The following is a 15,782-nucleotide window of genomic DNA, read 5'->3' on the forward strand; positions in this document are numbered from 1 at the left end:
TATTTAACTTGTACTTCAAAACATTTCATATTTGGTACTCAAATATTCACTTGAAAACATTAAGATTGGGGCCAGTGCTAATGGCATAGTAGGTTAAACCTCTGCTTGGCAGCACTGGCATCCCATATGGGCACTGGTTCGAGTCCCAGGTGATCCACTTCAAATCCAGCTCCCTGCTGATGGCCTGGGAAACCAGAAGAAGGTGGCCCAAGTGCTTGGACCTCTGTACCCATGTGGGAGACCCAGAAGAAGCTCCTGGCTCCTGGCTTCTGGCTTCTGGCTTCTGGCTTCTAGCTTCTGGCTTTGGATCAGCCCAGCTCCCTCCATTGTGGCCATTTGGGGAGTGAACCAGTGGATGGAAGACCTCTCTGTCTCTCCCTCTGTTGGTAACTCTGCCTCTCAAATAAATAAAATTAAATATTTTTTTAAAAAGGGGTGGAACTGTGGGTATAGTGGGAAGAATCACTATGTTTCTAAAGCTGTACTTATGAAATGCATTAAGTTTGTATTCCTTAAATAAAAGGTTTCTTTAGCCAGGGGACATTAAAATTGAGAATAGACATCTGGAGCACAGGTTAAGAACTCACTTGGGACGTCCACATCTGAGTGCCTAGGTTTGACCCATAGCACAGTTCCCATTTTGGCTTCCTGCTAATATGCAACTTGGGGAACAGCACACTGCCACCCACCTGGGAGACCCAGATTAAGTTCCAAGCTCCTGTTCTGTTTTGTTGAATCTGTGGGAACTTTTTTTCCTTCAATAATTCTGCTGTTGAAACCAAAATATATTGGTATTTTTGGCACAGTTGATTAAGCTACTGTCTGCAACACTGGCATCCCATTTGGGCACCAGTTTGAGACCCCACTGCTCCACTTCTGATCCAGCTTCCTGCTAATGTGCCTGGGAAAGCAGTGGAAGATAGCCTGAGTACATGGGAGACCCAGATGAAGCCCCAGGCTTCTGCCTGACCCAGACCCAGCTGTTGTGGGCTTTTGGAAAATGAACCAGTAGATGAAAGAGCTTACTTGCTTTTTTTTCTCTCTCTCCCTCTCTCTCTCTCTGCCTTTCAAATAAATAAATAAAGGAATTTGTTTTTAAAAAATATATTAAAATTGATTTTTTGGAAATACTTCATGATTCAAATTTTTCAACTAATTTTATCTGACTTCTCTTCCACAATTTCTAGTTCCAAACAGGTGATATCAAAATGTTTTACTTTATGGTGAAATTCTTAAAATATTCTTTTTAAACCAAATTAAGCGGGGCCGGCACCATGGCACAGTAGGTTAATCCTCTGCCTGCAGCGCCGGCATCCCATATAGGCGCCGGTCCTAGTCCCGGCTGTTCTACTTTCTTTTGACAGGCAGAGTTAGTGAGAGAGAGACAGAGAGAAAGGTCTTCCTTCCTTTGGTTCACCCCCCCAAATGGCCGCCACGGCCGAAGCCAGGAGCCAGGTGCTTCCTCCTGGTCTCCCATGCGGGTGCAGGACCCAAGCATTTGGGCCATCCTCCACTGCCTTCCTGGGTCACAGCAGACAGCTGGACTGGAAGAGGCCGGTTGCTCCACTTTCAATCCAGCTTTCTGCTATGGCCTGGGAGAGCAGCAGAAGATGGCCCAAGTTCTTGGACCCCTGCACCCTCATGGGAGACTGGGAAGAAGCACCTGGCTCCTGGCTTCGGATCAGCGCAGTTCCAGCCATTGCGGCCATTTGGAGAGTGAATCAACGGAAGGAAGACCTTTCTCTCTGTCTCTCCCTCTCACTGTCTGTAACTCTACCTGTCAAATAAATAAATAAAATCTTTAAAAAAAAAAAAAAAAACCCTAGCAAGCATACAAGCAAAATATGAAAACAGAAATTCATTTGAATAAAAAAATCCTTCTCTATCTACAATAAAGAACAAGAGGGCCGGCGCCACGGCTCACTAGGCTAATCTTCCGCCTGCGGCGCCAGTACCCCGGGTTCTAGTCCCGGTTGGGGCGCCAGATTCTGTCCCAGTTGTTCCTCTTCCAGTCCAGCTCTCTGCTGTGGCCCAGGAGTGCAGTAGAGGATGGCACAGGTCCTTGGGCCCTGCACCTGCATGGGAGACCAAGAGGAAGCACCTAGCTCCTGGCTTCAGATCAGCGCAGCGTGCAGGCCACAACGCGCTGGCCATAGTGGCCACTTAGGGGGTGAACCAACGGAAGGAAGACCTTTCTCTCTGTCTCTCTCTCTCTCACTAACTCTGCCTGTCAAAAAAAAATTTAAAAATTAAAAATAAATAAAAAAGAACAAGAATGCAATTTAAAACATTTATAGATATGAAGCATTCTTATCATATTTCAAAACCCATCATTTAAAAGCGCATTACTCCTAACAAATTTCCAATCAGAGGCTAGCACTTTAAAACTCATTATGAACATATCTTATAGTCAGTAAGCTCATAAACTTTCCTTTACCAATGAGTACATCAAGTCATTGACTCATGCACTATTAATAGAGAGGTGACTTTGCAAACAGAAATGAATGACTGTTCAAACAAGTCTAAGGAGGAGAATACGCTATCTGCTCATTTTACATCATGCCTATTGGCCTGAAAAATTTCACATACCAAAAAAAAAAAAAAAAAATAGAGGTAGGATTATCCAGATCTTGTTAAATGATCAATCATGATTAGCAATAGAAAATGTGTTATTATTCTCTCATTAATTTACTAAAGAGCAATGTTTAGAGTTAAAAATACAACTCACAGGCCAGCTCTCTGCTGTGGCCAGGGAGTGCAGTGGAGGATGGCCCAAGTGTTTGGGCTCTGCACCCCATGGGAGACCAGGATAAGCACCTGGCTCCTGCCATCGGAACAGCGCGGTGCGCCGGCCGCAGCGCGCTACCGCGGCGGCCATTAGAGGGTGAACCAACGGCAAAAGGAAGACCTTTCTATCTCTCTCTCTCACTGTCCACTCTGCCTGTCAAAAAAAAAAAAAAAAACAACTCACAGGGACCAACATGGTGGTTCAGTGGGTTAAGGAGCCTCCTGCAATGTCAGCACCCCATTTGAGCACCAGTTCAAATCCCAGCTGCTATACTTCCAAATCAGATCCCTGCTGTTGCACCTGGAAAAGCTGTGGAAGATGGCCCAAGTGCTGGCCCCTGCCACCCACCTAAGTGACTCAGATGTAGTTTCTGGCATCTGGCTCAGCCCTGGCTGATGCTCTCTTGCTCTCTCTCAATCTCTCCTCTCTCTCTTTCTCTCTCTCTTTCTCTGTGTTTCAAAAAAATAAGTAAATCTTTTTTTTTTTAATCGAAGCAAAATTTCAAGTTTCTGCTTTTCTTGAGCAGTTCCTTTTTCAGACTTTAGCATCCTTGACTCAAGGACAGAAGAACCCAGCTGTGTGCAAACACTCTTCACAGATTCAGCCTCCCAAACAAGTTCTAGGTTAACTGTTCTCACAGCACACAGGAGATACACATATAAAAAGGGGGAAGATAAATAGAAAGAACCCTCAAAGATTTTTCAGTATCTTAACTCAGCCCAAGTCAAACAGCAGTGTACTTTAACCCTTCACCCTCCCCAGTAATAGCACTAAGCTGAGAAAATGCATCTTTCTTGTGAAAATGGACTTGAAGGACAAATGGCACAATGGAAAGTGGAGGAAGAACCACATAATATGTGGTTGCAAGGTATGCAACTGTTCTCATTTTCAGAAATCACTGCAAAATATCAAACTAACTGGGAACATCTTCCCCTTTTTTAATTCCTCCTATTCACTATCTATTTTATCTATTTTTCTCTCTTCAAACATCCCCATATCTTCCTTTTCCAAATCTCCTCAGTTCGTACCTTCCAATTGCCATGATACTGAGAGACATTCCTCAGATGTTCTGCTTAGATTCAGAATCTCTGGCCCAGAATTTATTCAATATTAGCACTTTTAATCCCTGCACATCCTTGTTATACTAACAAGGTTTGGTGACTGAAATATTAAAAAGAACAAAAACTAGCAACAGAATCAAATAATGTTTTAAAACAATTATTTTTCATTATCACAAAAGCATCAACTTACTTTTTAAGTAGCACATACAGGTTTGAAATGTTGTAGCTGGCCTTTAGACAAAGCTTGGTACACATACTTATTGAAGATCTAAAACTTTTTTTTTTTTTTTTTTTGACAGGCAGAGTGGATAGTGAGAGAGAGACAGAGAGAAAGGTCTTCCTTTGCTGTTGGTTCACCCTCCAATGGCTGCTGCGGCTGGCGCATCTTGCTGATCCAAAGCCAGGAGCCAGGTGCTTCTCCTGGTCTCCCATGCGGGTGCAGGGCCCAAGGATTTGGGCCATCCTCCACTGCCTTCCCGGGCCATAGCAGAAAGCTGGCCTGGAAGAGGGGCAACTGGTATAGAATCCGGCGCCCCAACCGGGACTAGAACCCGGTGTGCCGGCGCCGCAAGGCAGAGGAGCAGCCTGTTGAGCCACGGCGCCGGCCTGAAGATCTAAAACTTTTATGGGCAACTTACACAACCTTTACGAACAGAATGAGAACCAAAGTTTAAACCAAAGGACTCAAGCTTTGGTATATAATGGAATCACCTGCAAAGCTTGTTAAAACTCCAACACTACTGGCAGGCACTGCGGCTCACGTGACTAATCCACCGCCTGCAGCACCAGCACCCCGGGTTCTAGTCCCGGTTGGGGTGCCAGGTTCTGTCCTGGTTGCTCCTCTTCCAGTCCAGCTCTCTGCTGTGGCCCGGGAAGGCAGTGGAGGATGGCCCAAGTGCTTGGGCCCTGCACCCGCATGGGAGACCAGAAGGAAGCACCCAGCTCCTGGCTTCAGATCGGCGCAGTGCGCCAGCCATAGCGGCCATTTGGGGGGTGAACCAACGGAAAAAGGAAGACTTTTCTCTCTGTCTCTCTCTCTCACTAACTCTGCCTGTCAAAAAAAAAAAAAAAAAAAAAAAACCTCAAACACTACTAAGCACTACCCAAGGCTTGCCTGTAATTCGGCATTTGTCCAACAGATGTCCTCACTCCTCCATCAACCAAAGGAAAACCGCTACAGCAAAACAATATGAAATCTAATAGTCCCACAATAATGTAGTTTCAACACAAACAGAAAATACAATACTTAGGAAAATTTTAGTTTTCCTCCTTGGAGGAAATGATTTACCTGCTATCTGTAGAAGCATGTTTATAAACTGACTAGGAAACTAATCACAGATGTTACAGAAACCAATGTCCTTTTTTTTTTTTTTTGACAGGCAGAGTTAGACAGTGAGAGAGAGAGAGAGAGAGAGAGAGAGAGAGAAAGGTCTTCCTTCTGTTGGTTCACCCCACAAATGGCCACTATGGCTGGTGCGCTGTGCTGATCCGAAGCCAGGAGCCAGGTGCTTCCTCCTGGTCTCCCATGCAGGTGCAGGGCCCAAGCACTTGGGCCATCCTCCACTGCACTCCTGGGCCACAGCAGAGAGCTGGACTGGAAGAGGGGCAGCCGGGACAGAATCCGGCACCCCAACTGGGACTAGAACCCGGAGTACCGGTGGCACAGGCAGAGGATTAGCCTAGTGAGGCGCAGCGCCAACCACCAATGTCCTTTCATGTTAGTATCTAATGTTGGACTCACCACTGCTTTATGTCCTGGAAATAAATGGGGAGAAATTCTTCCAAATAAATCAGGAAACAAAGTTTTATTCAATTTTTTTAATGTGATACTGATTGCAAGATGGCTTTTTTATTTTCAACTTATTTAAATGAAGATTTTTTTTTTCTTCTTAAGATCTATTTTATTTACTTGAAAGGCAGAGAGAACCAAGACAGAAGGAAAGAGATCTTCATCTGCTGGTTCCCTCCCCAGACGGTCCCACAGCCAGGTCTGAGGTAGGCAGAAGTCAGGAGCCAGAGATTCCATGCAGGTCTTCCCACATGGGTGGCAGGGGCCCAATTACTTGAGTCATCATCCACTGCTTTCCTAGGTGCATTAGGAAGGAAGCTGGATTGGAGGCAGAGCAGCTGGGGCTCCTATAGGCTCTCTGATATGGGATGCTGGTACTAAAGGCAGCAGCTTAACACGCTGCACCACAATGCCAGCCCCTTTAACACAGACTTTAAAGTTATAAAGTGTTTTCAAAACTTTTTCTACATCTGATAACTTTGGTTAAAGGCTGACTGACAGAATATTTCTAAAGACATACTGACAACTAAAGTTAACATGAGAAATACTAACAATCTATTTCAACTGAAGTTAATGACAAAATGAACAGGACTGCATTTGTGAATATACAAGCAAACACCCAGACTGCTGTTTTACAGATTATAATATGCCATCAAGTACAAGATTTAATTCAACTTCATATTATCAAAAAGGGAAAAACTGTGAGTCTTAGAATTGATGAAATACAGATTTCTTTAAAAGATAGGGAATAATCAAATAATAATTTCCAAGACTATACTAGTCTTACTTACTCATAATTCCTTTCTTGACATACTGGTGATATAATGTCACTTATATCAGCCACATCAACAGTCACTTCAAGTCACCACTCACTAACGCTAGATTAGAAAAGTTAAGTTCCTTACTAAACTTCCTTGTTCACTCTTGACTTTCTCTCTCCCCCATGTGCACTTGACACAATCATGGCATCACACCCTTGATGAAACATTGACCTGGTTTTCTCCTGCACTGTGAATAGAAATGTAACATTATCTTCAAGGATCAGGAAGTCAGGTTCTTTGTCTCCTACAAGCTTTGATTTTGCTTTTTTTTTTTTTTTTTTTTTTGACAGGCAGAGTGGACAGTGAGAGAGACAGAGAGAAAGGTCTTCCTTTGCCGATGGTTCACCCTCCAATGACCGCCACGGCCGGCGTGCTGCGGCCGGCGCACAGCACTGATCCGAAGCCAGGAGCCAGGTGCTTCTCCTGGTCTCCCATGCGGGTGCAGGGCCCAAGCACTTGGGCCATCCTCCACTGCCTTCCCGGGCCACAGCAGAGAGCTGGCCTGGAAGAGGGGCAACCGGGACAGAATCCGGTGCCCCGACCAGGACTAGAACCCGGTGTGCCGGCGCCGCAAGGCGGAGGATTAGCCTATTGAGCCGTGGCGCCGGCCTTGATTTTGCTTTTTCTCATTGCTATTTGCTTAGTTCTTTGGACACAGTTGGTGCCCAATAAATATTTGATGAGCGGAATGAAATCTAGCTCTGGCTACCTCTCTAACTTATTTCACCAAGTCTTTCTTTTCCACAATATGCTCTTGCACTCTTGTCTTCTTCCTGTCCCCTCAAAATTCCTTCCTATCAAGCCTTTGAAACTTACTCCAGGAGATGATTTTAACAAAATGCATGAAAACCTAACTGCTCCTCTCTCTTCAGATTTCCAGTTAAAGGGCACCTCCTCAAAGACACTTTCGCTATGCTATAGTATGGCTGTAGTCTGTTCCCCAATGGGTTATGTGCTATAGGCTTGATACTCAGTGTGAGGTGGTAAAGTAGTAGGACGTTCAAGAAGCAAGGGGTCCTTAGGTCACCCCTGTCTTGCTCTCTGGCTTCCTATCAGATGATTAATCCCTTCTTCCTACATGCAATGACGCACTCCCACCACCAGAACATCATCTGGCATGAGGCCTTCACCGGAGCCAGGAAGAAACCAACACTATGCCCTGGAACCTCGAGAACTGTGAACTAAATAAACCTCTTTTCTATAGAGCTAACCTTCCTCAGGCATTTTATTACAATAAAAGAAAACAGACTAACATATTAAATGAACAATCAAGAAGCATACACATAAGTATACTATAATATGATTGGGTCTATCTACAAATACATACAAAACTACACAAAGACATCACAGAATTAGAATTTACTAAATTCTGAAGACGAGTAGGAAAAACAAAAATTGAGAAAGGCTCCTAAACATTTTTTCTAAAACGATTATTTCCACTTGCTTTTAACTTTAAGCTGTATGGCTGTGTTTCCTGTAAGATGATGTTATGTTACTAATGGCAACTGAAATTTATGTGTTGATATGACTTTAAGGCCTATATTTCTTTCTATACTGTGTGCGTAAGACAATAATTGTAGAACTTCTTGTTGTTTGAAAATCAGTTTTAAATTCTTAGTTTTTTCCCTACTGCTTTTTCAAATTCAACATATTTCTCAACATATTCAGCCAGAATAACATTGTGGCTTTCCATAATCCTTAGCTATTCAATATTTACAAACTCAAAAACTAATAAAGAACTAGCATAAGCTGAAATATTCAGAATAATATAAGCTTCATTTAAAAGCTCAATATGTGGCACAGTAGGTTAAGCTGCTGCCTATGACGCTAGCATCTCATAAGAGGGGCAGTTCATGTTCCGGCTGCTCTACTTCCAACCCAGCTCCCCACTGAGGCACCTAGGAAAACAGCAGAAGATGGGCCCCTGTACCCACGTGGGAGAACCAGATGAAGCTCTTGGCTCTTGGCTTCAGCCTAGACCAGCCCTAGCCATTGGAGCTAAAGAGTGAACCAGCAACAGATAGAAAATTGATCTCCTCTCTCCCTCTGTAACTTTGCTTTTCAAATAAATACGTTTTCAAAAAAATTTTTAAAAAGAAAGTAAGTTCAACTTGATGCTGGTAGAGTTTTCATGGTTCATGCTCTTTGAGATTATGAGAATTTAGCAGTGATCTATGGCCTGGTTCTGGATTATCTTATTAAAATGTGAAGTCTTTAAAGTAAACTGAGGGGCAAAGCAAGTCCAGCAACTACCTGGACTCCCACATCCCACACAGGAGTGCCTGGCATGGAGTCCCAGCTACTCTGCTTCCAATCCAGCTTCCTGCTAATGCTCCTGGAGTCAGCAGATGATGGCTCAAATACTTGCATGGCTGCCACTCATGTGGAAGCCCCTGATGGAGTTCTCAATTCCTGGGTTAGGCCTGGCCCAGCCCTGACCATTATAGACATCTGGGGAATGAAGTAATGGATGGACGATATCTGTCTCTTATTTTTGCCCTACCCTCTCCCTCTCCCTCTCTCCATCACTCTCCTCCTCCCCCTTCCCCTCTCGCACCCCCTCTCATCTCACTCTGTCCTTCAAATAAAAAAATCTTTTCAAAAAGATATACAGTGGGGCTGGCGCTGCGGCTCAATAGGCTAATCCTCCACCTTGTGGCGCCGGCACACCGGGTTCTAGTCCCAGTCAGGGCACCGGATTCTGTCCCGGTCACCCCTCTTCTAGGCCAGCTCTCTGCTATGGCCCAGAAGTGCAGTGGAGGATGGCCCAAGTGCTTGGGCCCTGCACCCGCATGGGAGACCAGGAGAAGCACCTGGCTCCTGGCTTCGGATCAGCGCGGTGCGCCGGCCGCGGCGCGCCAGCCATTGGAGGGTGAACCAACGGTAAAGGAAGACCTTTTCTGTGTGTGTCTCTCTCTCTCACTGTCCATTCTGCCTGTCAAAAAAATTAAAAAAAAAAAAAAGATATACAGTGGGCTGGCATTTTGGCATACTGGGTAAAGCTGCTGCCTGCAATACCGGCATCCCGGTTCATTTCCTGGCTGCTCCACTTACAATCCAGCTCCAGCTAAAGGCCTGGGAAAAGCAGCAGAAGATGGCCCAAGTGTTTGGACCCCTGCCACCCATGTGGGAGACCTGAAGAAGCTCCTGGTTCCTGGCTCTGGCCTGGTCCAGACCTGGCAGCTGTGGCCATCTGGGGAGTGAACCAGCAGATGGAAGACCTTAATCTCTCCCTCTCTGTGACTTTCAAATAAACAAACAAATCTTAGGAAAAAAAAAATAAAGAAACTGAAAAAAACTCAGGATATGCCTGTAATATGGTAGTTAGAAAATATTCTAAAATAATATGGTCTGATACTTTGAAGAGCATAACATATATGCAGTTGCTAATTAACCCCAAGAATACAGCACACATTGCTAGGAAGATAAATAGATCAAACCACTCTGGAGGTCGAATTTATTCAAAATTTCAAAAATGAACATACCTATGGACAAATTTCCTTAAAGAAAAAAGATAAGGGCCGGCGCCGCGGCTCTATAGGCTAATCCTCCACCTTGTGGCACCAGCACACTGGGTTCTAGTCCTGGTCGGGGCGCCAGATTCTGTCCCGGTTGCCCCTCTTCCAGGCCAGCTCTCTGCTGTGGCCCGGGAGTGCAGTGGAGGATGGCCCAGGTCCTTGGGCCCTGCACCCACATGGGAGACCAGGAGAAGCACCTGGCTCCTGCCTTCGGATCAGCGTGATGTGCCGGCCGCAGCAGCCATTGGAGGGTGAACCAACGGCAAAAGGGAGACCTTTCTCTCTGTCTCTCTCTCACTGTCCACTCTGCCTGTCAAAAAATAAATAAATAAATAAATAAATAAATAAATAAATAAGAAAAAAAGAAAAGAGATAAGGATATACACTGCAGCACAGTTTTATAACACTATGGAAGTTAATAGTGGCCTGAAATTTCAACAGTAGAGGTATTCAAATAAATAAAGTGAAATATGATAAAGTCATGTGAAATTACAAAAGTCTACAAGTACTGACAGAAGACTGGTCAAGATAAGTTTTTAGGGCCAGTGCCGTGGCTCACTTGGCTAATCCTCCGCCTGCAGCGCTGGCATACCATACAGGCACCGGGTTCTAGTCCCGGTTGCTCCTCTTCCAGTCCAGCTCTCTGCTGTGGCCTGGGAGGGCAGTGGAGGATGGCCCAAGTGTTTGGGCCCTGCACCCGCATGGGAGACCAGGAAGAAGCTCCTGGCTCCTGGCTTTAGATCAGCACAGCTCTGGCCGTGGCGGCCATTTAAGGAGTGAACCAACGGAAGGAAGACCTTTCTCTCTGTCTCTCTCTCTCACTGTCTAACTCTATCTGTCAAAAAAAAAAAAAAAAGATACATTTTTAAACAAGAAAGGTAGTTGTTATTAGATTAGGCATCGCTGAACTAAGATAACAGCCACTAGCTATATGTACATACATAAATATGAATTTCATTAAATTTGATGGTAAATTAACTATATTTAAATAAATTTAAAATTCTATTCCTCAGTCACACTTCAACTGCTGGACAGCCACATGTGGCTAGTCACCGTATGTGGACGCAAATACAGAGCATTTCCCCACCATCATAGAAGTTACACTGAATGATGCTGATGTATAGCTTTCCATCTTTTTAAGGGAAAGAAACAGCAAGAATGTGTAAATAATAAAAGTGACTAGAAATATACATAAAATATAAGGTAACAATTATAACCAGGTAATAATACCTTGGGTAAAAGTTTTTGCTAATCTATTTTCTAATTCTACTACAATGAACTGCCATGAATTTCCTTGAATTTTTAAAAATAAAATTATTTTTTAAATGAAGTCCATCTTGCAAAAATAAAAATACTCATTGTAAATACAATTTCAGATTTTTTCAAAAGGAGAAATTATAGAATAAGCTATAAATTTGGAATTTGTTTTATTATTCTGCTGCTTTGGAAATATGCCTTTATTTTTAACCATAGGCTTCACAATTCATTTGAAAAGAAATCAGACTCACACTAACACAATTTGGGGATTTCCCCCCATCAAAATGTGAAAATTGTCTGAAATGTGACTATATGTGGAAAAGTTATTATAGCTGTTGCTTTGTTTAATGTAAGATGAATTATTCTTAAATGCTTTACTTAAATGCAGATAACCTAGAAAAGTGAAAACTTATCAATAGCCACAGAGATCAGATAAAGTCTCAGTTTTCTAAGAAAGTAAGTAACTGTGTCTCTGATTCTTTCTACCTGTGCCTCCATGACAGCAAATAATTTTTATCACTTATCTCTTCCAGGAAAGCAACAGTTTTCATGGAAACCACAAGGCAAACATCCATTGTTGCTGCCAAGGACTCCATTAGCAAATATAAACAGGTAACTGCTTTTTGCTCTTATTAACATTTCAAGATTGAGCAACAGTTAGCTGCTCTGATTCTGGTTTTGCTGTCTCTATGAACAAACTTAGAGTTGAGTAACACACCAGAACTCTGTTCCTCCAGCACAGAGGCAGGGGACTCAAAAAGTTATGGAGCCACAGTACACACCAGACAGTGTCTGCCCACACAGAGAGACAGATCAGAGCAGAAAGCAAGCACTTAAATACAGAAGACAGAATTCCCTTCCACTAGCACAGCAGAACACACACAAGGTATGTAAGCCAAGATGTTGATTCATCGGGAAAAGTAGCAGTAAATCACACCAACCAAGAAAGTGATCACTCACCTCTCTCAACATATTGTTCTCCTTCTCTTTCTGCTCCAAAAGACTTTCCAGGTGGTGTACGTGCATCTCTGCCTCGGCCAGCCGTCTTGTCCTCTCATGGTCTTCCTCCGTAGCCTTGGCGGAGAGTCCTTTGCTCTGCAACATCTCCAGAAGTTTCTTAATGGATTCATCCCGAGCATTTAGGGTCTGCTTCTGAGTCTCAATACGCAGTTCCATTTCCTCCAGAGTCTTCCGAAGAAGGAACAGCTCTTTGGCCTGCCTCTCATGCTCAGCATGCAGCCTCTGGAAGTTCTCCTCTGTCAACTCGGCCAGACAGGGCTCACCTGTCCTGCTGCTACTATCTTGTTGAAACAGCTGATTCAGGTCCCTCTGGATCCGCAGTTCATCCTGGAGAGCCTGGATCGTCATCTGCATATGCTACAACCAAGATAAAAACAGAATTCCAAATCAGCATTGGTGTTCCTTTAGCAGTAACAGGGCACACTGGGGTTAGGAGGCTGAAAATAGCCACAAGGTTTCTCAGAAACCTACATTCAGGAAATAAGGATTCACCTTAATCTGTTTCATAGTTTCTTTACAAAAAATTGAGAAAATCTACAAAATGACAGTATATTAACTTGTATTTATTGCCAGTACATCATACAAAAGTTAAAACAAACATACTTGGGGCCGACGCTGTGGCACAGCGGATTAAAGTCCCGGCCTGCAGCACCAGCATCCCATATGGGCACAGTTCGAATCCCAGCTGCTCCACTTCCAATCTAGCTCCCTGCTAATGGGCCTGGGAAAGCACCAGAAGAAGGTCCAAGTGCTTGGGCCCTTGCACCCACGTGGGAGACCTGAAAGAAGCTCCTGGCTCCCGACTGTGGATCAGCTCAGCTACAGCCATTATGGCCATTTGGATGAAGGTCGGTAGGTCGGTCTCTCTCTCCAACTAATCTTTCAAATAAATAAAGTAAATCTTAAAAAAAAAAAAAATTTAAAAACCCCATACTTGCCTATCTCACAGACATTCATAATGATCAGCCAAAAACTGAGGCACTGAATTTAGTGAGATTTCCAAGACATGTATATTGGAGGAATTTCCATTTGGGAACTCTGCTCCTTACACTTCGCAAAACAATCCCACATCCCATACTTCTTTTTTTCTTTTTTTTTTTTTTTGAGAGACAGCAAGCACTCCCATCCTCTGGTTCACTCCTCAAATGCCTGCCAACAGATGAGGCTAGAACACCAAAGTTGGAAGCCAGAAACTCAGTCCAATCTCCCACTTGCATGACAAGAACCCAATCACTTGAGCTATCACTGCAGTCTCCCATATGTGCATGGGTCAGGACCTGGAGTCAGACATTATTAAATCCAGGGACTCTGACATGAGACGCAGGCACCTTAACCAGTGTCTTAACCACTAGGCTAAATGCTCATCCCACATTCCAAACTGTATGGCAACATCTACTAGCATACTTTCCACTGTTAACACTCAATTTGATTTGATTTGGAAAGTGGAAAAATAGTTACAGAAAATGTACTCCAAGATTGTGCTATTATTACATCAAGCTGTATGTCAATGATATTGTGAACAACAGTAATAAAAACCTTAATTATGTGACAAAGACTATGATTTTTATTTTAAACACACACATACACATCTGCAAAAATAATGACAAATCACAATAACCTTTTCTATATCTTAGGGAAACATAGGAAGCTCCTCTTAAGCAGTACTTCCAACAGACAACTATCATCAGTTTCTTGGAACAAGAGAACACTTTGAAGCGATTTATCCTGGTTCCTAACATAACACGACTATGTAGTCTAAAGACATTTTAAGTTATAGAAAAAGTGTACTATGAATATGAAAATGATCACCATCACAAACAATGCATCACAAAAAAATCAATGTACTAGCCATCAAGATGACTAAGGTAGGGAAATTTTCAGTATTTTACCCAATTATAATGTTGAATTAACTTTTCCTGAAACATGTCAACACATAAAGTAAGAGGCAGAGTTTCTAACAATTCTTACTTAAGTCTCAGAGTCAAACCTCCACCATCCTCAAGTTGTGTGACGGTCTTATCTGTGCTGCACAGCACTGCGTGCTCAGCCCTGGAGTAGCACACACCAGACTGCCCTGCAATTTACCCCATGTTTGTCCTCAATAAGCTTTCTAGGACTTTGAATTCTCATCTTTTTATCTTAGCCACAGCATAGTACTTGGTATGATAAATGCTCAATACATTTCTGAATGAAATTCAGAACAAAATTTGTGGAGTCATTTCAAATACCTAGAAAGTTATCTCTCTTCCCTAAAGAATATATAGTAAAAAAAAAAAAAAAAATCGATGCTTGAGAAATATTTTCAGATAATTAACAATGAATAATAATCTTTCAGAGTTTTAGTACTGTTCTCATCCAAAAATAAATTTATATACTGGTAAAGCCCAATAGTTGTACACATACACACACTCACCAACACTATATCCTGTTACAAATTTTAAATTAAGAGCAAAAAAGAAAAAAAAGCATTTATTTTATATGCAATATACTCAAATGTTTAGAACCCAACGAGTAACTGTAGGACAGACCTAAGAATATTTAATAATTTCTATGAAAAGGTGGGCTGATTTCTATCATTTTAGAAGAGTAATTTAAAGTAATTTAATGAATCTCCAGAGACCTGAGGCATCCCATATGGGTGCCGGGTAGGGTCCCGGCTGCTCCACTTCCAATCCAGCTCTCTGCTATGGCCTGGGGAAGCAGTGGAGGATGGCCCAAGTCCTTGGGCCCCTGCACCCACGTGGGAAACCTGGAGGAGGCTCCTGGCTCTGGCTCAGTGCAGCTCTGGCCATTGCGGCCAATTGGGGAGTGGGCCATCGGATGGAGGCCCTCTCTCTCTCCCTCTCTCTGCCTCTCCTCTCTCTGTGTAACTCTTTCAAATAAATAAATAAATCTTTTTTAAAAAAATAAAATAAAATAAGACAAATATTAAATCAAAGCAAACTTCTCAGAATGATCTAAATGCCAGCAATAGACACATTAATGCAAGAAAGAACCACACACTAGAACTAAAATGGATGTACTTAATTGTTTAACATTCTTACTGTTCACTTAGAGCTCACTAAGAAAAGTTATTCTCCTCTTAAAAAGATGTCAGAGTAAAGAAAATGAACAATTACACTAGATTTCTTACAACTACTCTCTGTTACTAAATCCAGGAGAGAAAAAGAGTATCAACCTCTGTGCTCTGAGAACTCAGTACATAAATCTAAGTGGCAAGATATGCCTGAAAAACACCAAACTCTAATGCCTAATGTTGAATTGAACCTGTTGTCGAACCAATTTTTTTGCTAGTACAAACCAGAATGGAAATTAAATGCTATAAAAATAGAAAAGTTTTAATGTCATAAATATATTCCATATACTATGGACTTCTTAAGACAATCAACAACTTAAGTAATGGGCTGGCGCCGTGGCATAGCATGTTAAGCCACTGCCTGCAGCGCTGGCATCCCATATGGGTGCTGGTTCAAATCCCATCTACTCCACTTCCAATCCAGCTCCCCGCTAATGCACCTAGGAGGCAGC

At 42.9% G+C, this 15,782-nt stretch overlaps 1 protein-coding gene across 6 annotated transcripts in view; it reads right to left on the reverse strand.

Moving 5' to 3' along the window:
* ERC1 (ELKS/RAB6-interacting/CAST family member 1) overlaps positions 1–15,782 on the reverse strand; it is a 539,472-nt gene that overhangs the window by 426,525 nt on the left and 97,165 nt on the right. For all 6 annotated transcript variants that reach the window (XM_062194621.1, XM_062194626.1, XM_062194624.1 and 3 more), the window contains exon 3: positions 12,195–12,611. In XM_062194621.1, the coding sequence (XP_062050605.1) occupies positions 12,195–12,611 (417 nt within the window). The remainder of the gene's footprint in view (positions 1–12,194; positions 12,612–15,782) is intronic.

The sequence above is a fragment of the Lepus europaeus genome, chromosome 6 (genome assembly GCF_033115175.1).
Source record: "Lepus europaeus isolate LE1 chromosome 6, mLepTim1.pri, whole genome shotgun sequence".
In the NCBI taxonomy this organism is placed as follows: Eukaryota; Metazoa; Chordata; class Mammalia; order Lagomorpha; family Leporidae; genus Lepus; species Lepus europaeus.